This window comes from Aquarana catesbeiana, linkage group LG05 (assembly GCF_042186555.1).
Source record: "Aquarana catesbeiana isolate 2022-GZ linkage group LG05, ASM4218655v1, whole genome shotgun sequence".
Classification (NCBI taxonomy): domain Eukaryota; kingdom Metazoa; phylum Chordata; class Amphibia; order Anura; family Ranidae; genus Aquarana; species Aquarana catesbeiana.
This window is the reverse complement of record NC_133328.1, coordinates 371,573,817-371,601,515: the sequence shown is the minus strand read 5'-3', so window position 1 is coordinate 371,601,515 and position 27,699 is coordinate 371,573,817. Positions and strand designations below refer to the sequence as shown.

Here is a 27,699-nt window from a genome sequence, read left to right as displayed (position 1 = left end):
CATACAAGGATTTTGGAAGGTAGATCATTTTAACTAGGTATATATGCCTCACTAACTTTAACAGGAGGGATTGCTACATCTGGCATTTGGTAGCCATTTGTTGGATTTGCAAAGTTTGGTTCAGTGCAAAATAATTTTTAGTTGGTGCTGGATTACAATCCCTAAGTATCTGAATTATTCAACCCAGTGAAATTTAGTGTCTGATAGGGATACTTATAAAGGTACCAGATCAATAGGGAATCTTTTGAATTTTAATAATTTAATTAATTCAGGGCCAAATCCCATTCTAGCTAATACTGCCCAAAGATAGTCCTATGCCACAAAACCCAAAGCCTTGTGTATGTTGAGACACCACAGAGCTAGGTTTACCAACTTCCTGTGCTGCATTTATATTGAGATATAACTTGGTAAAGGTGCTTATCAGGCATGAAGCTTGTTTGATCAGGGTTTACAATGTTGCCTTAGAGAGGCAACTAGCCAGGAGCTGGGCCAACTTTTTTAAAAAATTTTTTATTGCAAGTAGGCAAACATATAGGATGATATGAGTCACAGAGTTCTATTTCTTTGCCAGGTTTGGAGAGAACAATTATCAGTGCTTCCCTGAAGGAGTCTGGCGATGAATCTTTGAAAAGTGCTTGCTGAGAAGACTACTAGACATTTAGGGATTATTGTATCTACTGTAAATGTGTGCTTTGTTGGCAAGGAAAGTGCAAATATGTGTATTATTTTTTTCCTCCTAAATGGGGCGTCAAAAGTCGGGTCTCATCCAGCTAAAAAAGAAGAATTGAATGGTATCTAATAACCTTGCTAAGGCTTATGGAGTGTCCTACCAACCAATCTGACAGCTCTGAATTCCTAAGCAAGTAGTGTAACCCAGCCTACTTAATTTCTGATGGATTACCCCTACCTCATTTCCATAACCCCTCATTATGAGCAGGCAGAATGCAAAAAATAAAAAATAATCAGTTCGCAAGATGTTTGGCAAAATCAACAGGTATTTTTGTATTTATTAAACAGAAAAAACAACACTTTCAATGGTATATTTAACAGACTAGAAGAGAGCAAATAAGAGAAGTTCTTTGACATGTTTTATATACACATAAGGGAGAGGTTAGCAATGGCAGCAATTGCAGATAGTTCTCAAATGTTTTCTTTTAAAGCTGATATTGTCTTCAGTAAGAGTGCAATAAAATATTATGTCAAAGTTTCTGTTTACAGCTTTTAGACACAAAAGTCTACTATAAGTTTCATTCACAATACTTAACACAATTTTGGAAACATTGTTGGAACATACCCACTTATTTAACCACATTTCCTGTTTTCAGCAATTGCTGCACAAATTGCCTACTGCTGCTAAAATTAGAATCAAAGTGTGTTATAAATAAAATAGGTACTTTTTAGCGTGCTAAGCCAATAGGTAATATTGCTGGTTTTCCAAAACATTAACATGAGCTAAACGCATTTCTCCATTTATTGTAAAGCATATCATTTTTGAGAAGGGCAGACAAATGACTGCAGACTAAGAATGCAATGACGCCCAAAGCTGCACTGGAATTAGACGCGTCACCAGGGAACAATAAAGGCGCTATGCTATAGGGTAACTGCATGGTCTTGTGAAGGACAGCCTAAAGAACATGCCCTGGACGGTGTCCAATATTTTGTACTTGTAATATACGCTTAAACGGTATGTGAATGAATAGATTCTTAGCAGCCAAAACCTTGTGTATCATGCTCGAAATTATTTCAGACTTTAGTGATATGCATTCCTTTAAGCTGAGCTGTGGTCAAATACTACACAAAGTGTCTATTTGTAATGTGAAAGCAAAAACTGTCCTGTGGTCTAGACGTGAAAATAATACACGTAGATAAACCAAGCACACTGCGCTATTTCAGCTGAAGCTTTTTGGCTGAACTGTCAGTTTCTTAAAATTAACGTTTGGTTAACAACTTTTTTTTTTTTTTTTGCAATAGTTGCAGTCACATAACTTACCAGTATTGAAATACAGTATATCCCACGTCTTGCAGGCTGATGGTTCCTGTAAACACCTTCTCTCGACTGATGCCTGGTCCTTTTCATGCGCTGAACAGGGGCGGATCCAGAGTCTAGTCTCGGGAGGGGCACTGCCAGAAAATATATTTTTTTTGCGGGCAATTTATCGGGAAAATGGCTGGTGTTGGTGCTTTCATTATCACTGCACAATGGTTGTTATGGTGTCAGGATGATTGAAGCACATTATTTCTATTATCACATTGTAATATAAAATGAAATGGTTCAACTCACCATAATGCAGAATCAGTGGGAGCCCTGAGTGTGTCACTTTCCATGTCGACCTGCCTTCAGATGCAGCTTGTCACTTGTCACGTCCCTGCCACAAGCTGCGGATTGTCACTTGCCTGCCACCAAATGCTGACTGTCACTTGCCTGCCACCAGATGCTGATTGTCACTTGCCACGTCACCTGCCACACATTGCGGATTACACTTGCCATGTCACCTGCCACATGTTGCTGATTGTGACTTGCCACATCACCTGCCACACAATGGGGATTACATTTGCCACATCACCTGCCACGTTGCTGATTGTCACATCACCTGCCACATGTTGCTGATTGTCACATCATCTGCCATGCGTTGCTTATTGTCGTTGGCCTGCTAAGGTGCAGATTGTCAGAGTGAAGGCAGGCAGCAGAGAGATGATGTAATCTCTCTGCTGCCCATGACTTTTCAGTGAGGGCGGAACTGCAGTGATGCAGGGCGGGTGGTGAGATGATTTCATCTCTTTGCTCCCCACCCACCGGCACACTGACTAGCCAGTCTCTCTGCTCATCTGCAGACCGGCCCGCCCCCTCACTCGATGTCTGCCCTGCACGCCCGCACACTCACCTGGTGACCCCCCCTCACTCATCCACCGACCTGCCCGCTCAGGCTCTCTCTCACCTGCCGACCCCCGCTGACTGGCCCGCCCGCTCGTTAGCCTGCACACTCACCGGCCTGCCAATCACAAATTTCTCAGAGGGGGCAATTGTCCCGTTGCCCCCCCTGGATCTGCCCTTGGCGCTGAATTTATGGTGCAGCATTGGTTAAAAGCTTCAGGTTTACCACTGCAGTACTTTGAAAAAGATCCTGGACAGGGACCCATCCCTTTTCTCCTATCTCCATCACTGACAAAAGACCTTGCATCGTATTCACAGAATAGAACACGTTCTGTGAATGGAGGAGAGGTTTCTGTCATTCATCTGCCTCTCCCCCCGTTCATAGAACAAGCTACAGTCTGTCAAAACAATGCAAGAACTTTTGTCCATAGTGTGGGGGAGGACTGTAATGTTAACCACTTCACGCTGGCGCCTTCCGGCCCTTTAAGAGTTCTATAAGGCTGGGGAGGCGGGGTGTGGCTTAAAGTGATTGTAAAGCTTTGTGTTTTATTTTTAAAAAATAACATATCAAACTGTGCAGCTCGTTTTTGTGGCCCTGAATATTGCCTTCTGGGGTCCCCCGGTGGCTCTCGCGGCTCCTCCCCGCATCAGATAACCCCTAGGAGAAGCACTCTCCCAAGGGGGCTACCTTTCAGGCGCGCTCCCGAGTCCAGCCTTTGCGTCCACAGACACGAATGCCGGACTCGACCCCACCCCCGCGTCATTGGATTTGATTGACAGCAGCGGGAGCCAATGGCTCCGCTGCCATCAATCTATCCAATCAAGAGCTGGGACCCCATGGAGAGAGGGACAGCGTGTCCCCGCCGAGGAGATAAAGGGGCTCAGGTAAATAAAATGGGGGTGGGGTTGGGGGGCCGGTGACTACCAGGTGTTTTTTCACCTTAATGCATATGATGCATTAAGGTGAAAAAACACGAGGGTTTACAACCCCTTTAAGATCATGTGACCTCTCTGATTGGCTGTCACATGATCCGAAAAGCAAGCAAGCAGCAATTGGGAGCTTTTGGTTAAGCGCCTGTAACTGTCACGGGAGTGCGCGCTCTGGGCACAGCTGTATTGACGGTAATCCACGCAAGTATGCGGCCTCTCGGCACCAAGAACCAGGCGCAGAGAGTCACCATATTTACATGCAGCTGGAGCCAAGGGGTTCAATTAACTGCAATGTTAAATGTATAAACCATTCTGCACTGAGAAATATAATAACTTGTGAGAAAATTATACTGCAAAACTGTGAACCAGATAACTTATTCTTCTACCAATAACCAGCTGCTATAAATAAAAATAAACCCCTAAGTGATATAACAAAATGAAAATGACAGAACTGATTCAATGATACATATTATTGCTTGTGAAAACTCATGCATAATAAATCATTCCATAAATATTGTGATCAAATATAGTCCTCTAAATAATACACTAAAATATTTTTAACAAAAATGAATTTCCAATTAAATAAGTTCAGAAAAACAATCCAACGGTGTAATGACAAAACAGCTCCCATCACCAATATGATTATTCCAAGTGTAGAAAAACCTTTGATCCAAAATAGCCACCACCTCTAAAACAGGAAAATGCACATACCGGAAGTGCGTGTCTATCTCACTACAAGATTAGGCAAACACAGCTTGTAAATAATTTCAAAGATCTTACAAACAGGTGCAGTCCACTTTAGGGACTTGACCTCCACTGCTATCCTCTCCCCATTCAGATGTGTAGGCAAAGAGATACAGAGAAGCCGCTGACTGCCAGCCACGCCAATCCTTCCCAGTTCACAAAAACAGCACAAATAACAGGACACAGTTCCTAATCACTTCCAGGGTCATGTTGACCATACGTTTCATCTGTTCTGACTTCATCAAAGGGAAGTTGACCACAGCAGTGGAGGTTAAGTCTAAAAGTGGACTGCAGTTTGGTGGATCGCACGGTTTCCTGTTTTTTTTTTTCCACATCTAAACATGGCTAAATCGGCTTTAAAGCAGAAACATCTAGTTGCAGGAGTGCCAGTGTGAATGATACCTAAAGGATGAACTTCAGACAGATTAATACACAAATTAAATACATATTTGAGAGCTGCTTTACCTGTTCTCTTTGGTGGCTGGTGGCTGCTCTGTACAGACGCATATGGGCTTGTGAGAGTGCTTTGCGTTTTTACAACAGAAGGCACTGTTTTTTTCTTAACTTTATTGAAATGTCACAATGCAACATTTTATTCATTTCTATGCACCATCGCTAAGCTGAAGTGCATAGAAAAAGCATGATCAGACTTAAAGCACAGGTGTTGTGCAGAAAAAATGCAGACATGCTGCTTTTTTTTCACACCATACGGTGCCACACCATGGGTCTCCATTATAGTATGAATGAGGAACATAGAAAATAATGCTTTTCTATGCGTCCTTGACGAGACCTGTCTATTTAAATGCAGAATAAGGCTTGGACAGACAGAAATGTAGTACAGTTACTACTGCGCCTTTTAAAGTGGTTCTAAGCCCTAAGGTTCTTTTTTTACCTATATGCATTCTTTTCAATAAGGTAAAAAAAATATATCTGGGCTCTCTCCTCTCTCTCCCTTCTCACAGGGCAGATGGATAGCAGCAGAAGCTATTGGCTTCTGCTGCGCTCAATCAAAATGCTGTGACGAGGGAGGGGAGGCATATATATATATATATATATATATATATATATATATATATATATACACATACACACACACGCAGGCAGCAGGGCTTAGAAGGCGAGCACAAAATTGTGCACGAGAACCCCCCAGCAAGCTGCTTGAACGGCAGGAGGAGCCAGAAGCGCCTGCGGGGGATCCCAGAAGAGGAGGACTGGGGGTGCGCCATGGTTTTGCACAGAGCAGCCCCGATCCTCCTCTTCTGGGGTGCCCCGCTGACAGCTCCTGAAGCTTTTTGTAGCCATGGGCATGTAATCATGCAGACTTGTCTGTATTCAAGACAGATCATCTGCTGGTAATCCCTGCATCAGCGATTACATGCAATTGGCCGTGTATAGCTGAGGGAGCCATCAGCCTCCCATTACTTCAATGGGGCCTCTTGCCCCCACTTATTGCAAATGGCCCCGTTCGCAAGTGTGAATGGGGCCCTAAACTGTCAGTTTTTCTGCCATCTGTGTCTAATTACTGGCTTTAAAGAAGATTTCTCTAGGTTGAGGACCCAACCCAGGTATTCCAGGTTGTTGATTGTGGTGACCAAGCTTTGGTCTAAGCGGTCTATCGACCAGTCTATCAAGAGCAGGTCGTCTAGGTAAGCTATAATCGTTAAACCTTGGGCCCTTAATCTGGCCAGAGGAGGGGCTAGGACCTTTGTAAACACCCAAGGTGTAGTAGCTAGACCGAAAAGCAGAGCTACAAACTGAAAATTAAGTTTTTCCACTTCGAAACGCAGATATTTCTGATGAGCGGGGAAAATAGGTACATGACCTGCATGCATCCTTGATGTCGATTGATGCCAGAAGTTCTCCTCTTTGTAGGATGGAGACTACTGATCGGATTGATTCCATGCAAAAAGATCAAATTTTCAGGAACCGGTTTAGATCCTTGAGATCTAGAATGGGTCTGACCTCTCCATTTGGTTTTGGTACCATGAAAAGGTTTGAATAAAACCCCAACCCCTGCTCTTCCATGGGGACCACCATGATCACTTTCTGCGACAAAAGACGGTCTAATAGGGCGTACACACGGTCGAACTTTGTTCGGACATTCCGACAACAAAATCCTAGGATTTTTTCCGACGGATGTTGGCTCAAACTTGTCTTGCATACACACGGTCACACAAAGTTGTCGGAAAATTTGATCGTTCTAAACGCGGTGACGTAAAACATGTACGTCAGGACTATAAACGGGGCAGTGGCCAATAGCTTTGATCTCTTTATTTATTCTGAGCATGCGTGGCACTTTGTCCGTCGGATTTGCGTACACACGATCGGAATTTCCGACAACGGATTTTGTTGTCGGAAAATTTTATCTCCTGCTCTTCAACTTTGTGTGTCGGAAAATCCGATGGAAAATGTCCGATGGAGCCCACACACGGTCGGAATTTCCGACAACACACTCCGATCGGACATTGTCCATCGGAAAATCCGACCGTGTGTACGGGGCATTACGCTTGATGGAGAGACTTCTTTTTCTCTGGATCTTTGGGAACATTTGACCTGAGGAAACGAGGAGATGGGAATTCTCAGAACTCTAGTTTGTAACCTAGAGCTATTGTGGAGACCACCCATCCGTCTTGAAAATCCTCGAGAACTGTAGCAGTCTTCCCCCCACTCGAGCGAGCGGGGGCGCCCCTTCATAAAAAAGGCTTTAGCATTCTGTCTTGTAGGTTTCCTCCCCCAGGACTTCTTTTGTCCCCGCGGTTGACTCTGAGGTTTACCTCTTGAGTCTGACGGTGGAGGCCGTAGCGACTGCCTGGAGGCTGATGTCCCTGGCACTGGAGAATTAGCCTGTTTAAATGATTGATGTTTACTCCTTTTCTTAACTGGCAAAAGGGTACTTTTCCCACTTGATATCTTTTGGCTATAATTGTCCAAATCATCCCCAAACAGCCTTTTACCACGGAAGGGAAACCCAGCCAGGAGCTTTTTGCATGGCGCGTCAGCTGACCAATTTTTCAAAGATTCTACGCATATGCACCAACCCAAGCATAAGGCGAGAGGTCTGAAGAATAGAATCTCTGATTGTGTCAATTGCAAAACACAAAGCCCCTAGCAACTCGGCTAAATCCTGGGCCTGCTGTTCAGGGAAAACCTTGAGCACCTGTTTCAAGTGGTCTCCGAAGGACTGACACACACCAATTGTCACCACTACAGTTTGAGCTACTGAACCTGCCAAAGAAAAAATGTTTTTTAACAGGAATTCCAACTTTTTATCCGTTGGATCCCTAAGCATTTGAGCATTGTGACAGGACAAGTCAAACTTTTATTTACAGAGGATATAGCAGCGTCAATTACTAGTATACCCCACATATTTGTAAATTTTTTCCTCCATAGGATGAAGTGTTGAAAACTTTTTGGGAGGGAAAAAATGCTTATCTGAGTGATCCCACTCAAAATATATAAGCTTTTCCAGCAATGAATGGACAGAAAAAGCACGCAAAGCTTGAGGAGGCTTCAGTGAACCCAAACAAGAAGCGGGCTTTTCAACCGACTCAGTTACGGGTAACTTAAATGTGGAGCGGACCATTTCGGTAAGAGATTGCACCAGCAATTTTTCAGCCCGTGAAGCTGAAGAACGTCCTTCCCCACTTGATTCCTCGGAAGAGGAGTCATCAGTCTCTTCATGGTCCCCTGAGGGAGAATCATCTTCCCTCTCCCACTGTTCCTCTGTTTGAGGGTCCCGGGTGGTAGAAGGGGACCTAATGTGTTTTCTTCCACTCTGTGAAGATGTGATTAAAGCCGTTAATCTTTCCTCCAATCCAATCATGGCTGAGGAAAAAACCTCCTGCGTAATATATACAGGGGCTGAAATGCCAGAAGCAGTTGCAGCCCCTGACAACCCCAATGGCTCGCTCTGACCAGCCTCCCTAGGCCTTTCAGGGGGGGATGGCGTTGCAGAGGGAGGGTCCTCAGAGCCTGAGGGAGATCCCTTTGAGCCAATGGTTTTTGGGGTATTTGTACCTCCCCATCTGCCCATAGTGCCAAGCACAAATGCAGAGGTACTACTAGAAAATGCACCCACTGCTGAGCAAAATAGTCCAGCAACTACTGCTGCTATCAAGGCTCAGTCTGATGCTAAGTAAACGTGCCCTGGGAATGCCTGTGTCACCCACACTCACATGCCACCCATCTGCTCTGTGTCCCTCCTTCAGCTGTATGCACCTGCAAAAAGTGCACCTTATAGCTTTACACAGCCCCCATTTTAGACGCTGAATCACGCCGACGCTCACTAAGGCCCCGTCCCCCCTTCCTCTGATCTACCACCGCGCCCCCCCTCATCTTTTTCAAAAGAGACTGTTTTCCAGCGCAAGCAGGGCTACGATCCAATCGGATCGCACGTGGAGGGGGGCTGGGGTGGAGGAAAGCTGCTGGATGGAGAACCGCCGCAATGGCGGCGGCGCGGCATACCAGGTGGGGGGACAGTCAAAAGACCCCTTCCCACATCCTATCTAGGGGCTTGGGCTGGAGGAAGCGTGCAGCTTGTGACACAGAGCGAGACTGACAAGCATGGAATCAGGTACGTGCTCTTGACAGCCCCTGGTGGCGACTTTAAGCATGACAACATTTACTTAAAGGAAAAAACACACAAGAATTAGAAAAAAAATCCTTAGGAATCTCCCTTACCTTATCCAGCTGCAGGGTTCTGTGGTAAACCAGACAGACCCAATCTTCACCACTCATGGTGGGCTCCGTTAAAAAACCCTTCAGGGATCGGGGCCCCTTTTTATGGAGAGTTCCACACCCCTGGACCTGTAAAGCACCCCGCCAGGAAAATATTGCTAAAAAAACCAAACACTGGATCCTGGGGTCCAGCTCTCTAAAAAGAAAAGCATTACAGGCAGAACCTTTGTTCTTCCGACACGAGGCCCGGGTACCATTCAATTCGGCCTGAAAAGACACTTTGAATGAATCCGGTTGCATGGCTTGCTCCAGTAAAATTTTTCCCAGCTCAGCACATCTTTACTCGTGACCAACACCCAAGACACTGGCGAAAAAACTGAGGTACTCCCAGAAAGGGGAGGGGTTATATAGGGAGCTAAACTTCCTGTCTAGGGTGTGCCAGTGTCCATCACCTAAAGGTGCCTATATAACCCATACAGTAATTACTGTGGATCTGTGTCCCGTGATGTATGATAAAGAAAACACAGTTTTAAACTGAACAGTTTAAAGCTGATAAATACATTCCATGTGCATCAAAACAAAAGGAGGCAAAGCCTAACGGCCTAGTCATACCTGTCTGGTCCACTGCAATGCATTAACATTTCCACATGCACTACAACGGGTTGCTGCAATCCAGGTTGTTATTGGAAAGATGTAAATAAATTGCAGCGTCAAAAAATAATAAAATCAATCCTTATATCAATACATAATCAAATAAACCATCAGTGTTGATAATATATTCACACTGCTTCCACACAGATAACAAGGGTCCTTATCTGCAGATGGGGCAGGGGACAGGCTTTTCTACTTAGGCTGTGGCTGCTTTCTAAAGAAAATGAACTGTAAGATTTCATTCACATAGGTCATGGTAAAAAAAAAACAAAAAAAAAACAGGAGTTGAGCTGCAGTTTTACTGCATGCAGCTGTTCCATGTTCCTGTTGCAGGCATTGAAGTGAATGGGGCACTGCTACAACTGTTTGGCTTGTGAATGTGGCCAGGCAATCAGGAGGCATTATCGCCTCCTAGATGCCTGCCAGCCACAGGGCCGCTACAGGTGTCAACAAGCTCCAAGACATTAAACACCTTTGTTTTGATTCTCCTGGAATATATTTAGCTGATTTAAACTAGACAATCAACAAGGCTTTAGGAATAAGTGATTTTAAAAGAGCTGGAATTAAACATAGATTATTTGCAGGGTATTCCTATAAACTGTTATTCTTTATGACAAAAAATATTTAGCCAAGTGTTACAGATGAACAATTCATCAGTTATACATAGGACACTGCAGATTCATCAGGAAAACACAATAGCAACAAAGATAAATTCAGACATTCATCATGCTGTACAGGAACTTGAGGTTCAATTTAGTTGACCATCCTGTTCCTGTATAGATGTGCTTAGTTCTAGAGAAGTGTAACTTTTGTGGAACGTAACTTCCACATTAAAATACTATTTAAGCCATCTTACTGTCATAAAAAAAATATTTTTTTTATTGCAAATATGGCATTGCTGAATAATCAGCTCTAAAAAAGAATGCCCCACCTTCGTCCTTGTTCCCTTAACCAGATCTTATCTTTTATGCTTAAGCTTTTGGACACTGTCAAATATTCCTCGTCAAATATTCCTCTACCCTTGCTTCCCCATTAACCTCGCTATTCTATTGCCCATTATTTCCCTGGGCTAATCCCACGCAATTTTGATGGTGGTCGGACCATGGTTTGTATGTAATACGTATGTCTCATGACATACCTTTGCGTAAACATTTCCGGTACATTCAATTGAGGCATTTTATCCACTCAATTTTATGTCATCATTCTCTTCCATTCTTGTTGATGGATTTTAAACAGAGATGGCGCTCAAATTCTTTTTCTAAAGATCTAATATTTTTCATTTACTCCTCCATAATTTCTGCTCAGTGGACAACTACCAGGCGATACCAGACCCAATGGGAGACTGAACTGAGAGGGCCGCTGGATCCCGAGGATTGGCGAGGATATAGCAAGCGGTCTCTAAAAGTTCAAAGAATGTCCTTTTTATGGAGAAATCATATAAGCTCTTATACAGGTGGTATTACACTCCAGCATGTCTGGTGAAAAGTTTGCTTGATTACCCCTCTACTTGTTTTTGTGGCTGCCGTGTAGAAGGCACCAAGGCTCATATATGGTGGATGCGTCCAGACTATGGATTTGGGTTTATAAACCTTATTCGCTCCCTAATCCAAACGCTCACAAAAACCCATATGAAACCCTCTTGGATAAGTCCATCCCAGACATTTTTAGATCAAAACGGACTTTAGCTTCACATATTTTTGTGGCGACTTGGCTGATTATAGCTAAAGCATGGGAAACCCCAACCCCTTAGCTTTGAAGCAGTTAAAAACAAGGTGACAAGACATTATGGTAAATGAAAAGCTTACTGCTATCTTGACAGACACCCAAACTAAATGTACCCAACTTTGGATCTCCTGTTCTCAACCACCATCTTTTGATCAATCACTTCTATTTTTCTAACTTTTAAGAGAGCATGCCCCCCCCTTTCCCCTCTTCCCCCCACACCTCATACTTCTCAATGCCTTTTTCTCTTTCTAGACACTTTCCTTTTTTTTATTCTGTTCTCATCTTATACAATTGCAATACTGTATCCATGTTATAAGCTTGTTATTCTGTCCTTGTTGGATAAACCTTTTTTTAAATCAGAGATTAAATTTATTGATGTTTAAAGTATACAAACCAGAACAATCAACACAGTAAAGAACAACCATTATGTACAGCCAACAAATGTACAAAAGACGTGCTCAGAAGTACCCAAAAGCACCCAGAGGCATTTAGAAGCACCCATATGCACTCAAAGGCACCCAGAAGTACCCAGAAGCACTCAGAAGTGCCCAGATGTACTCAAAGGCACCCCAAAGCACCTCAAAGCACTCAAAAGCACTAAAAAGTACTCAAACATTCTAAAGCACCTAGAAAGATTCAAAAGTACGTAGAAATACCCAAAAAATACTCCAGAGGAGATAGCATACAATACATACATATATAAAAAAACATTTTTGGTCTAGATTATATTCAGTACAGAGTTGTTGATACGATTTCAAAACCCCATCAGAGTAAAGTTGTTAAGGCTTCATGTACACGGAACCTTTTTACAAACTTTCCTGAATGATTTAACTTGACAGATAGTAACCCACGTTTAAAACGTCTGTTTTTCCGAGTTTAGCTGCGTTTTGCCACGTTTGCATTTAAAAAATAAAAATAGCCAAAAATGAAAAACGCCTGTTAACGAAACGCGGCTAAATGTGAGTTGCCATGTTTAGAAGCATTTGGCACTTGAAATGCCTGTAAACTCAGCTTCTGAACGCATTTTTTTTGTGTTCCAAAAAATGCCTCTAAACTCAACTGCCTGAAAACTACTGTAAACGACCCTGTGTACATGGACAGATAAGATAATATAGAGAAGAGTTCAGGGGCAGTTGATAAAAAACTCCCAACTGCTCCTAAACGTCCGTTTACCAGCAGCAGTGTACATGAGGCCTTAATCCCAGCGGGTTCCCATCTGGAAAATCCTGACAATTGTAGGATTTCCAGAAATACTCTATTCGACCATAATGGCATAAATCTAGTGTAGCCTAGGATGCCCAGTATTTTTTTTACTAGACTGCCATACCTTATATATCAAGTTTACTGTTGCATATGTAAACTGAATGAAGGGTAGGATAGTGGAATCTAGAGCCAACAACTGATTGCCGTTACGAAATAGGTAGGCAAGTATATAAAAGAAGATGCATGCAGACCGCCCATTTCCCAGCCTGCAAGATGCTGGAGTTGAGCCGCCAAAAATATGCTCAAGGACTTGGTCATAACCTTCAATATAAAATATCCAAGGCATCTGTGAGTGTCTTAGTGTTCCAAGAATCATTGCCCTGCATCGTGTGTGCTACCATACTTAGACATATTAGCGGACAATACTTCCCTGGATAAAATCAAGGAAGCAGAAACCCCTTAAGGGGTTAAGGAAGGTTCAAGAGAAATACGGCTTAGGCAGGGGACAGTGATCTGAGCTATTTCAGGTCCTTTGGAGTACAAGACACCCCATCACCACTAGTGGATCACATGCTGGCCAGGCCCCCAGAACTGCTAACCTTGTGCTTGTGATCTGCCATCCTATGGTAGGTACAGTGAGAGACTGCCTACAAGGGTAATCACAAAATTGCTGCTGGAGCAGGCAGGTTTAATGCTGCTTGTGCCCAGCTCATGTAGGGCAGGAGGAAGCCCAGGTAATGTCTCGAGAATCATTGGTTTAAAGTAGGTGCAGGGGAAATGGTGGGAGGCTAACAAGGTCTGTGTACTTGAAGAAAATGGTGTGTGCATGTGCAATGTCATCATAGAAACTCCCACAAGAACAGAATGGCTCAGAGCCAGCTGTGTGACTGAAGGTGTCGCAGCTGGAGCTGAGTGGATTACCCTTAGGGCAAGCCAAGAATATATGCACCAACAGGCTCCCTATATGCAAGGGCCAAAAGCCCTGCTCACTGTAGATGAGGTTCATTATTATGTTTTGTTCATCAGTCTAAAATCCTTCAGTAGGCAGCTATACAACCCAACTACTTATAAATCTTATGTCCCTTAATGAGTAAGAAAACAATGTTGTTCAGTCAGATTCACAAGCCACCCTGCTAATTTCAAAACATCCTAATCTCCCATAGTCATAAATCATATGGTCTAGAGATAGTAAACCATGTTAGGCACCTGAAATCTCTCCTACTATGCATTTTGCTAGATCTTTCAGTGGAGATTTATTGGCTATGTAAGGTTCTTGCACTCACCGATAAACCAGCATTTATATTTGATCCAAAGGCAAAATAGCCAAACTGAAAATAAGGTGTAAGAGGGGACAGCACTGTTTCACTTTCCTGTAAACCCTTATGGGCTCAGAGGCTTTATTGTTTTTATTTACATTGACACTTCATGATATCTTCTAATGTAATCCATAACATTCCCACTGTATTATTGATATGTTTCCAATAAATATTATCAAAAGCCTGCTCAGCATCTGTCACGATGACCATACTGGGAGGTCATCCCTATTTTCCTTCTATTGGCATTTAAGTTGTAAACATGTGGTAACACACCTAGTTACGGTCTTATATCATTATATAATAATCAGCCAGGCTAATCTTTACGCACCAGATCTCCAACCAACCTCTTGCTTTAACCTTCCTGCCATGAGCAACATGAGAATTTACTAATTCATAATACAATTCGAAAGTAGAATAGTTTGATAAGAGGCCACCTCCTCATAATCCTTTGCATATTTTAAAATCAAGACAAAATTAACTGCCAAAAATTCCTTTAGAAATTTATTCTCTTCAACAAAATGTGTAGTGTGTGTGGGTCAATAAAGGTTCTATCTCTTTTTTTCAGCATGCAACAGTACTAATTGTTATATCTGTCCAGGCCTGCTGCTTTCAACAATGACACTCCCTTGATGGTATCCTCAGTCTCTTTTTTTATTATTAAGGATTTAAAAAATTGAATTTAGTCAGGGTTAAGCTGGGGTAGATGGCACAGGGACTAAAGAAACTGTCAGTTATACTTTTTATTACATGGTCTATACGGATTATTGTAGTGTTCCCTAAATACTTTTTCTATCATATTTTGAGATGGATGTGCTGAAACATCTTTAAAGGTCTTTTATCCTAGAGATGACTGACTTTGCATTCTTTTTCTTGACCAGCCTGGACAGTAGTCTGCCAGCTCTGTTCCCATGCCCACATCCAACCAAAAATTTTTTTTCTTTTTTTTTGCACAGCAGAACACGAAGTTGACATAATTGCCATAATTGGTTGTCTATTATGCTGCAGCCAATACCTGCACCCTATAATCTGGATATAAGCCTAGCTATAGTAACTGCACTGCCCACAATGTTGAACACCAGGGTAGAATGGAGTGTGTGAATGGGCAGGCAGAAAAGTGCACTTATATAGAGGCAAGGACCTGTCAGGGCAATACAGCTGGAACTGAATCTGACGAGCGACTGGTGGGTCCAGGGCAGATATCACTTTATTGCAAAGGTAAAAGGGACCCTGACCATGGGGATGGGAACAGCCTCCATAAATGGTTATTTATTTTTTTTAAACAAGGAGATTTTATATGTATAAACACATAGTTCGAAATAATTTTATAATATTGTGTTCAGTTAGTATTATGACATTTTAGAAGAGGCTTGCTTCACCACAGAAGTCCCTTTTACATTTTGGGTTAGTAGTACATTGCTAGACATACAAGACTAATATGACCAGACTCATATGACAAAGTATTATCACATCAGTTCCAAAGTGCAATTATTTTAATTTTGCATAATGTAAAACCACTACTATAGGTTACATTACCTGTAGGATTAAGGCAGTCTTTCCAATCAAAATACCCAGCATAAATACCAGGCTCCAGGGACCCAACAATAGGATCTGCTTTCATCTCAATAAAGGTTTCAAATAATCTATGGTCCAGCTCCCTGAGAGACTCGTTACTGGCCTTGAAAGTAAAAGTAATAATTAATGTTATTTTTCACAATTTGGCACAATTATTATAACATATTTCTACCGTACTATTATACCCCAGGTTTAGCTTATCCAGCATCAACAATTCAATATACATATCATAATGTCATGACAATCTCAAAACACTGTTTTAAAAATACTAAAAAGACAATTTAAAATATTTAAAAACCCCTAATTAAGGCTGATTTGCCATAAACAATACTGTATACCCCATATGTACCTAAAATAACACATCTATTGCTGTGTATTGTGTATAACAATCCCTTCGCGTTTTTATAATACCATTATATAAAGTAATTATAATAGGATATACAGTTATCTACTGGAATCTGTATGATGTAAGATTTATGGTTTTCATAATGTCTTTAAATTGTTTTTTTAGATTTAATCAATCAGTAAAAAACAAAAGCAATCAGGGAGCTAACACTGCTTTCCAAAAAACATTGCAAGTGTGATAAAGTTGAAAACTCAACTCATCTGAACATGATCTGAAAAGCTTTCTAAAACTCAGAAGACTCCTGTGTAGGACTATAGCCTGTTGTCAAACAAACTTTCCCTAATACCTCCAGCAAGGGTGGACAATGATACAGTGAAAAAAGTAAAATGCTAGAATTATTGAACACAGTCACCTGCAATCTACAAGGAAACTTGCAGCAAAATGACCACCAACACACACACACAAGGTTATTACAATTATTTAAAGGATAAGTTCACTTATCCTTTTTGTCCCTTTTCTCTGACCTAACTGATCCCTCCACCCTCCTCCACAGATGTATACTTACCTAGATCTGACGGCCAAGGCTGGAGAAGAAGGCGAATGAGCCCTATACATCTATGGACTGTAATGTGCTTGCACGGTCAGAAACGACTTGCGGTACTGGATGTAGATGAACCCCAGAGTCTATGGCCGTTAAATCTCGATTATATTAGCTTCTACAATTAATCTGCCTAACTGCTTAAAAACAGCTGAACAGGGAATGCATTATTTTTAATGAGATGGCGGGCTCTCGGGGTTCTATTTATAAAAAATGTGCTGTTTACATGTCTTAGCATTAGCCAAAAAATCCAGAATAATCCCTGTAATTCAACATTCAATCCAAAGAGAAAAAACCCTTAAAGAGGAGTTCCCATTAAAAAAAAAAAAAAAATTAAAAGTCAGCAGCTACAAATACTGCAGCTGCTGACTTTTAATAATCAGACACTTACCTGTCCCAGGGTCCAGCAATGCTGGAGATCGGAAGCCCTGCTCGTCTCCCCCTCCGTTCGGCAGCGCCGGCATTGCAACTGTGGGTACTCGGCTGTGGCTTCACAGCCGGGCACCCACTGCGCATGTGTGAGCGGCGCTGCGCGCCGTGATTGGCCACGCAATCATATGGGAACTGTCACGTGTCCCATATGATTGACAAGAGGGAGGGGGCAGAGCCGAGCCCTTCCTGAGCTGAGGGGAAGTGATGTCACCAGCCCAAGCACTGAAGGAGGCAGACTACGAGGGGCCCCCTAGCAACAGGCATTTAGAGGTGAGTAAAAAAAAAAATTTTTCCAAACGTTTTTTTCTTGTTATTCAACCACAAGAGTTAAAGTGTTACTAAAGCCACAACAGTAAAATCAGTCTGTATATGCAGTAAAGCATGCTTGTTATACTCACTGTGGGTCAATCCTGCACATTGAGTAAAAAGGCTGTTTGATCACGTCTTCTCTGAGCCCCCCTTCTTCCACAGTCCCCAAACCATCTCCTGATAGTACAGAGCCTTGGAGGCACTCTGCATATGCTAAGTTTGATGTGTACTGCTAGAGAGTTTTTTTTTTTTGTTTGAGAGGGTGCATGTGAATAGCACAGGGCCAATTAGCACCCTCCAGACAGAGGGTCAGGAGTCATGCAACCTTATGGGACAGTCAGAGGAAAATGAAAACTTCTCCTATAAGCTTTAACCACTTCAGCGCCGGAAGATTTGACTAGTCAATGATCAGAGCAATTTTTGCTATACGGCACTGCGTCACTTTAACTGACAATTGCGCAGTCGTGCGTCGCTGTAACCAAACAAAATTTATGTCCTTTTTTTCCCACAAATAGAGCTTTCTTTTGGTGGTATTTGATCATCTCTGCGGGTTTTATTTTTTGCGCTATAAACAAAAAAGCGACAATTTGTAAAAAAAACACAATATTTTGTACTTTTTGCTATGTACTTTTTTTTTTAAAAAAAGCAAATTTTTTTCTCAGTTTAGGCTGATATGTATTTTTCTACATATTTTTGGTAATAAAAAAAAATCGCAATAAGCGTATATTGATTGGTTTGCACAAAAGTTATAGTGTCTACAAAATAGGGGATAGATTTATGGCATTTTTATTATTGTTATTTTTTTACTAGTAATGGCGGCGATATGCGATTTTTATTGTGACTGCGACATTATGGCGGACACATTGGACACTTTTGACGCATTTTTGGGACGATTAACAATTATACGCGATCAGTGCTATAAAATTGCACTGATTACTGTATAAATGTCACTGGCAGGGAATGGTTAACACTAGGGGGCAATCAAGGGGTTAACTGTGTTCCCTAGTATGTGTACTAACTGTGGGGGGGGACTGACTATAGGAGATGACGGATCATGGTTCCTAACTATTAGGAACCCACGATCTGCATCTCCTCTCAGAACAGGGATTTGTGTGTTTACACACACACACGTAACTGTTCTGCCTCTCGTGCCCAGCGGTCATCACGGCCACCGGTCACGAGCATCGCCACCCCCACAGTGCAGCGGGCGTGCGCGCCTGCTATCCCTCTTAAAGGAGCCAGGGTGTAGCTACGACGGCTCATGCTGACCTGGTGGCTGAGCTGGCAGATCAGTTAGTGGGGGCCGACGGGTGAGCTGGCGGATCAGTTAGCGGGCCGGCGGGTGGATCAGTCGGTGTGCCAGTGGGTGAGCGGCTGAACAGGCCAGTCAGCAGGTGAGTGGGCGGGGGAGCAGAGAGATGACATCATCTCTCACCGCCTGCCCTGCATCACCGCTCTCCCGCCCTCACTGTGCAGCCGCGGGCAGCAGAGAGATTAGATCATCTCTCTGCTGCCTGCCTTCAAACTGGGACACAGCAAGTGAGAATCTGCACCATGTAGCTGTAGCAGGCAAGTGACACAGCAAGTGACAATCTGCATCTGGTGGCAAGATGACGTGGCAAGTGACACAGCAAGTGACAATCTGCATCTGGTGGCAGGTGACACAGCAAGTGACAATCTGCATCTGGTGGCAAGGTGATGTAAGAAAGTGACAATCTGCATCTGGTGGCAAGGTGACACGGCAAGTGACAATCTGCAGCATATGGCAGGTGACGTGGCAAGTGACAATCCGCAAAGTGTGGCAGTTGATGTGGCTAGTGACAATCTGCAATGTGTGGCAGGTGACGTGGCAAGTGACAATCCGCACCTTATAGCAGGCAAGTGACACAGCAAGTGACAATCCGCAATGTGTGGCAGGTGACAATCTGCAACATGTGGCAGGTGACATGGCAAGTGACAATCTGCACCTTGTAGCAGGCAAGGGACACAGCAAGTGACAATCCACAATGTGTGGCAGGTGACAATCCGCAACATGTGGCAGGTGACGTGGCAAGTGACAATACGCACCTTGTAGCAGGCAAGTGACACAGCAAGTGACAATATGCAATGTGTGGCAGGTGACGTGGCAATTGACAATCCGCAACGAGAGGCAGATGATGTGGCAAGTGACAATCCACAATGTGTGACGGGTGACGTGGCAAGTCACAATCCGCAGCTTGTGGCAGGTGACATGGCAAGTGACAATCCGCAATGTGTGACAGGTGACGTGGCAAGTGACAATCCCCAACTTGTGGCAAGTGACAATCTCCATCTGGTGGCAGGTGACATGACAAGTGACAATCTGCACCTGGTGACAGGTGACAATCCGCAATGTGTGGCAGGTGAAGTCACAATCCGCAGCTTGTGGCAGGTGAGATAACAAATGACATTCTTCATCTGGTGGCAGGTGACAATTTGCAAGGTGTGACAGGTGACGTGGCAAGTGACAATCCGCAACTTGTGGCAGGTGACATGGCAAGTGTTAATCAGCATCTGGTGGCAGGCGACGGTGGCAAGTGACACACTCAGGGCTCCCACTGATTCTGCATTAGGGTGAGTTGAACTATTTTATTTTATATTCCAATGTAATAATAGAAATAGTGCGCTTCAATCATCCTGACACCATAACAATCATGATGATTGAAGCGCCAACACCAGCCATATCCACGATAAATTGCCTGCAAAAAACCTTATTTTCTGGCAGTGCCCCTCCCAAGACTAGACTCTGGATCTGCCCCTGCCTGCCGCAGTATAATGACGGCGGCTGGTTGGCAAGTGGTGAAGCAGTTCTTGGCTGGACACTAATAGAAATAACAGACCTGCTATATATACTGCTGATGAAAAAGGTATTTAGCAGTTTATATTTACTGAAATAATGGCATTTCCACGTTCTGTATACTGTGGGTGACCAGATATAGTGAATGCAGGGTCCTGGGTTTAGTAATACTTTAAAATACATTCCACTTATAGAGAAAATAGGCCAACAATATAGGCTAAGAACATTAGACCAGAAGAAAAAAAAATTAGGGAAATGTCCGCACTATTACTATGTGCAATGACACCAAAAATTGCTAACAAATATATGGGCACATCCAACTGCATATGGCTAAAACAATTATTTTGTGTAGTCCCTTTAACTGTGCTTCAGCCACAAAATTGTGCATTAAGAAATCTTAGCGCATCATACGCATGCTATGATAAAGTCACATGACGAAACACGTCAGCTGAGGCCTAGTGATATCATTAAGCCTACCCAGAAATGCCGATGTTTGAACTGTATTAACCACTTCCATACTGCTCAAATGCTGACCCTTCTCTCCTACATGTAAAAATCATTTTTTTGCTAGAAAATTAATCAGGACCCCCAAACATTATATATATATATTTAACAGACACCCTATGGAATAAAATGGCAGTCATCTCTCCTCCAGGCTGGAAAGCAACAGATCAAAAAAAAAAAAATTGACGATCTGATGCTTTTCTAGCCGAGATCTGGGCTTTGTTTACTTGTGCGGCTGGACGTGACGTCATAATGTCGCGTTCGGGCCTCTGAGGATCATAGAGATTGCCGGGGACCATCTGTCCCTCGGAAATTTCTATGCCTTTCTTCCAGTGCCGGCCGATTCATTCTCCGGGTCCCCGATCGCACAGGAGAGCCCGGAGAAGCACCAGAGGTCCGGCGGTAGGGGCGTCCCCTCCCGTCGTCGCTAAGAACGATTAAGCGGCTGAACAGTCACTCTGATCACTCTTATTGTGCTCAGAATCGCCGGCTATCTGAATGATGCCTGTAGCTGCAGGCATCATTCAGATATCTCCACTGAAAGCCAAGGACGTCATATGACTGCCTGTGGTATGGAAGTGGTTAGGTAATGTCAAAGTCTGAGTCTGAAGGGGACACTGTACCTGAATATACAAACATGCTTTTAAAGTGGTGCACTGCTTTCTGAGTGCACTTTGTCAGTGTGATTATTTTATTAATTTTAATACACTATGTTAGCCTCTCTTTTTTGAGCAGAGGAGCCAGTGGAGGTTGTTTGATATTGGAAGAAACTACCCAGAAGTCTGTACGGAGTAATCCAGGAGTGGAGAGCAGAAGTACCTGGGATTGAACCTCTGAAAGGGGAAAGCACTCGTGGCCTATTTTTGGTTAAAAAGATTCACGTAGTAAGGTAAGGCATGTTGTGAAAGGTGGTGGGACTCGCTATATAGCTTTCATGCATGTGAAATATGCACCAAGATTTCTGAATGAACAATTTCTGGTAAAGCACTTTTAAAAGAGACTACACAAAATAATTTTTTAGACATATACAAAAGTGAGTGTGCCAATATATTTATGTTTCGGATATTACGGTCACATACATAGGAGGAGAAATATAATTTTGTCTTTGAAGTGATCACAATTTGGTTGATACAGTTCATTGTTGCTTTTATCCATGCAGTGTGGTTTATTCGAACTTGGCGGTGGTGCGACACTTTTATCGTTATAATTTAGAATTGATGGTGTAAGATTACACATAACAGCGAAACACAATTCAGTGTGTTAGTTTTAATTTTAACTATGAAATGGTCTAGACTCTAGAGGATATTTCAAGAGTTTTCGCTTCCAATCCTAATACAAAATTGATACAAGAGACAGAACTCCCCTGTTTACCTTGGGTGATCTGTGAAGGGTTTCAGGCCAATAAATTTGTCAAACAATGGCGTCTGTCTCTGGAACATTGCATCAATTATGTATAGCAGTTCTCTCACTGCAGTATCTGATTCATTACATTTTCAGTGGTGAGCACAGAAATGTCCAGACACCAATACTTTTCTCCATCTACTGGCCAAAAGCAGTATTTTCTGTTTTAAATCAATAATGTACATTTTAGCAGCAGAGACTAATTAGGCTAATTAGAGGCTATTAACATTCATTACTTGCCCCCCTTTGCAAAGAACAGATGTACATGCACTTTCACTTAGTAAATGACTTTCACACATTTTCATAAAAGAATGTTCTTGGCCTTTAGCCTAGGTTCACACTGACAGAGGCATTGAAATCGTGCGAGTTCATTCATTCTCGTATGTCAGTCCGACTTCGGGGGGCGATTTCAGAGACATCTATGTGGGTTCCTATACAGATGTCTATACAAATCGCACCCCGAATTCGCCAAAAGTAGTACAGAAACTACTTTTGGGAATCGGTACGGCATTGCACAGATTTGGTTGGTGCCATTGCTGGCAATAGCCGCTGAGTTGGTATGTGATTTGACATGTCAAATTGCATGCCAAATTGCTGCAATGTGAACCTAGGCTCAGGCTGCTTTCACACCGACCTGTTTTTGTCTGCTTTTGCGTTAAAAAAGCATAAGAAATAAGGGCTTGACTGATAATGTTCGAGATTTCTTGTTTGAATGACAACAGAAAAAAGCGCAAGAAAAATGCAAGACCATGAAATCCTATGACACTCATCACACTGATCAGTTGCGGGATCCGTTGCCATTTGCAAAATCTGCACCTCCTCATGGAAATGCATTAAAACATGGCAAAAACGCATCAAAAATGCACCCGCACTCCTTGGCCAGTCACAGAATGCTGTGGGAGGAATGTATTATGCAGAGTGACTGGGGAGAGAGATACAGTGTAACACAGTGCAGAGCTGTGGGGAAACATCACAGAGATCCCAGTGGGGGAGAGGTACATTGAAAAAAATAAATAGTAGATGTGACAGTGACAGCATGTAGGGTAGGGGTAGGCAACCTTTGGGAAGTGGAGATCTACCTAAACAACATGAAAGAGATCAAATGAAAGGTACAAAATGTCTTGGCATGCTGATGCCTTAAGAGTTCCCTTCACTGGAACTAAGGTGCCAAGCCCAACCCCTGAAAAACAACCCCACATCATAATCCCCCTCCACCAAATGATTTGGATCAGTGCACAAAGCAAGGTCCATAAAGACATGGATGAGCGAGTTTGGGTGTGGAGGAACTTGAGTGGCCTGCACAGAGTCCTGACCTCAACTCGACTGAACACCTTTGGGATGAATTACAGCGGAGACTGCGAGCCAAGCCTTCTCATCCACATCAGTGCCTGACCTCACAAATGTGCTTCTGGAAGAGTGGTCAAACATTCCCATAGACACTCCTAAACCTTGTGGACAGCCTTCCCAGAAGAGTTGAAGTTGTTATGGCTGCGCCAACTCAATATTGAACCCTACGGACTAAGATTGGGATGCTATTAAAGTTCAGCATGGTTACTTTTGCAAATTATTTTCTTAGTTAATGAACAAAATATAGAGAACAGCTAAACATTTTAAAAGCAGAAAGAACAATAAATGCCCTGAACCATGAGGTAACACTCAAGTCCATGTAAAAAATAGTTTAATCTACACTTTACTAGAATGTAGCCTGTTAAGCATTAAATTTGTCTTCTGAAAATAAATTTAGACACAAATGTAAACAGCACACATTACTGGAAAAAAATAATATAACGTTGGTCACAGGATTCTGATATGTCATCAAAAATACATCTTATCAAAAAGTCAAAATTAAAAGGTATACGTAATCACACCCACTCTGACATTTTATTCTCTGAATCTAAAGAGAAAAAAAATCCCACTCTAGGCTTAAGAAGGAGAGAGAAGGTGACCAAGATTTAATCAATTCTATTCTTTCTCTTAAGATTAGGATCTTCAAGTTGAGGCACTAACACTGAAGACTACATGTTACATAGAAATCTGATAGGAAGTATTCTGAGTGCTTGAGTGTTGGATAACTACTTCACTGTACTTTTGAAAGAATATTTACTGTGATACCAACCACAAAGCGTGCCACATACTACAAAGCACTGGGTGGTATCATAGTGCAACATGAAGCTTTCAATAGATATTATATCTAGTATAATGTTTTATAAAAATTTTCTTAGATTTTACAGCTTACAACTTTACTACAGTTAAAATTAAGTGCATCCCATGGAAATTATTGAGTTTTTCAAACATGTTTATTTGAACACACAAATGCAAGAGCTTCTTTCGAAATACAGCTTAAAGATGTACTCAAATAAAACACAAGAAAATTTGCCTTTTCACCCTTGGTCTGCCCCTTTGAGCAGAAATTACTTCTTGTAGGTGTTAGAGACTGGTGTGCAGCTATGCCAGACAGTGACTCTGAAATATTTGACCACTCTTCCATGTAAAAATCTTTCAGTTGCAACATGTATGCAGGTTTCATTGCAAGATCTGCCCTTTTCAACCCCCCCCCCATATTTCAATGGGATTTAAAGTGACACTAAAGGTTCAGGGTTTTTAAAAAAAAAAAAAATAACAAACATATCATACTTACCTCCACTGTGTAGCTTGTTTTACACAGAGTGGCCCCGGTCATCCTCTTCTGGGGTTCCACGGCGGGTCTCGCGGCTCCTCCCCACATCAGATAACCCCCTGGGAGAAGCGCTCTCCCAGGGCGTTCCCGAGTCCAGGATTCGGCGTCCATAGAGGCCCCGAATGCAGGACTCGGCCCCGCTCCCCGGCGCCCGCGTCATTGGATTTGATTGACAGCAGCGGAGCCAATGGCTGCACTACTATCAATCTATCCAATCAAGAGCCGAGAACCCAATGCAGAGAGAGAGCGTGTCCCCGTGGGACAAGTTCAAAGGTTCAGGTAAGTAAAATGGGGGGGCGGGGGGGGGGGTTGGGGGTTGGGGAGCGGCTGGTCACAGACAGATGTTTTTTCACCTTAATGCATAGGATGCATTAAGGTGAAAAAACATGAACCTTTACAACCCCTTTAACCAAGGCTTGGATTAGATCATTCCATAACCCCTACATCTTCTCGTTGAGCTATTCTGTGGTAAATTTGCAAGTGTGTTCCTGATCATTTTCACGTTGAACTATCTATTTCCAGTTCAATTTTAACTTTTGGAAAGATGGTCTTTCATTCTTATCAAGCACACTATGATATGATGCAGAATTCATAATTAACTCGATGACAAGCTGCCCGAGGACTTAAACCACAAAGCAACCCCAAATCATAAAATTTCCACCACCATGTGCTACAGAAATGGCAACCGATTACACACAGGATGCCAAATCACTGACCAAAGCGAAACCAATAATGTAAGAAGGTTTTAGCTCTGCTCTCCATCCACAGGAGATGTCCCTCAGATGCATTTCACCTCCTAGTGGGCTGATTTGTTGAAGCCACCACCATGCTTCACGGTTGGCATAAGACACAAGGTGTTTTTCCTCAATTACAGTCTTCGGTGTGTGCCAAACATGTCTACTGTAAAGCCCAGTACACATGGGACAAATATCGGCTGAAATCAGGGCAGTCTCCCGGTCAGAACACAATAGCTCAGTGGGGAGATTGCTGTACTAAAATCACATTGTTAGTACAGGGGCCTCCTGGCGATTTCCTACTTAAGGTGTGCACCAAGCTCCACTCTGGCCAAACGCCTACCTTTGATTCCCCAGTCCACGCCACATTCTTCCAGAAAGTCTGGTTTTTACCTATATGGTCAGTGGCAAACCGTAGTAGTGCTTTAAAGTTCCTTTTGCATTGCAAAGACTTTTTGCTGCCACACCTCCCATGTAGGCTAAATTGGCATAATCCTGTTGCAAGAGTCAAATGCAGATCCTGCAATTTAATTTTGGGGTTCTTAAAGATTTCTTTAGAATATTTTACTTACGGTGGAATGATTGTTTTCAAATTTGGAAATCTTTTTAAATCCCTTGACAGGCTCAAAGGCATCTGCCATTTTTTTTTCTAAGGGCCATATACCTCATTAACACTGGACCTTCTAAGTTTGGCTTTCCCGAAAGATCCCTTTTTCTATGCTTGATAGCAGATTTAGCTGCGTTTAGCCACATTGGCATGCATTTAACTATTTCTAGAGTTTCTAATCAGATCCTGGATGTATAGAATGCTATTCTCTAAATGTAGCTAAACTGACTGAAACTAAATTCAGGTAAAAGTCAGTTTTAATGCAACTATTGAAAAATCATTATCTGTATTTATATGTCCCCTAAACGCATGTAAATGCAGGCTTGACAGTGCCAGTGTGAATGAGGCCTTGGAGAGCTCTATTGATCTTGGCATGATGACACCACACACACCAACAGCAAGGTAAACACACCAACGAGAATAAATACATAATGTCAATTTTATTTGTCATTTGTTTAAGTATTGCCGACCAGCCACCATCATTATACTGCGGCAGGTCGGCACGATCCCGCGAACCATCGTAGCTATTAGTCGGCTCGCGGGATCGGGGTAGCAGGCGAACGCGTGCCCACTGCACAGCGGGGGAGCCGATGCTCGTGGCTGACTGTTGCAATGACCGCCGGCCACGATCGATCGCGAGCACGAGGGACACACAAATCTGTCTTCTGTTCTGAAAGAAGTGACAGATCGTGTGTTCCTATTAGCTAGGAACCACGATCCGTCACTTTCTCTAGTCAGTGCCCTCCCCCTTCAGTTAGAATCACTTCCCAGGGAACACAGTTAACTCCTTGATCGCCCCCCTAGTGTTAACCCCTTTCACTGCCAGTGACATTTTTACAGTAATCAATGCATTTTATAGCACCGATAGCTGTATAAATGCCAATGATCCCAAAAATGTGTTAAAATTGTCCAATGTGTCCGCCATAATGTCGCAGTCACGATAAAAATCGCAGATCGCCGCCATTACTAGTAAAAAAAAATAAAAAAATAATGAAAATGCTATAAACCTATCGCCTATTTTATAGACGCTATAACTTTTGCGCAAACCAATCAATATACGCTTACTGCAATTTTTTTTTACCAAAAATATGTAGAAGTATACATATCGGCCTAAACTGAGAAAAAAATAGCTTTTTTTTAAAAAATAAGATATTTATTATAGCAAAAAAGTACAAAATATTGTGTTTTTTTCAAAATTGTCGCTCTTTTTTGTTTATAGCACAAAAAATAAAAACCGCAGAGGCGATCAAATACCACCAAAAGAAAGCTCTATTTGTGGGAAAAAAAGGACATCAATTTTGTTTGGGTACAGTGTTGCATGACGCACAATTGTTAGTTAAAGCGACGCAGTGACGAATCTAAAAAAAATGGCCCGGTCATTCAGCAGCCAAATCTTCCGGGGCTGAAGTGGTTAATGAAGATCTCTTCAGGTTTTCCTGTTCAAAATGGCAATGATTTCCATGGGGTGTATCCACTTTTTCATAAAACTGTATATGAGAACTCAGGTATACTTGCCAAAATTATATGTATTTCAGTCCATTTATTCCTTAGATTTACACAGGTCTAATCAACACCACAGCCAGCCT

At 42.6% G+C, this 27,699-nt stretch overlaps 1 protein-coding gene across 1 annotated transcript in view; it reads right to left on the bottom strand.

Annotated features, from left to right (window-relative positions):
* Positions 1–27,699, bottom strand: part of EXOC2 (exocyst complex component 2) — a 357,767-nt gene that overhangs the window by 66,974 nt on the left and 263,094 nt on the right. The window contains exon 22 of the mRNA XM_073630963.1: positions 15,652–15,793. Within this exon, the coding sequence (XP_073487064.1) occupies positions 15,652–15,793 (142 nt within the window). The remainder of the gene's footprint in view (positions 1–15,651; positions 15,794–27,699) is intronic.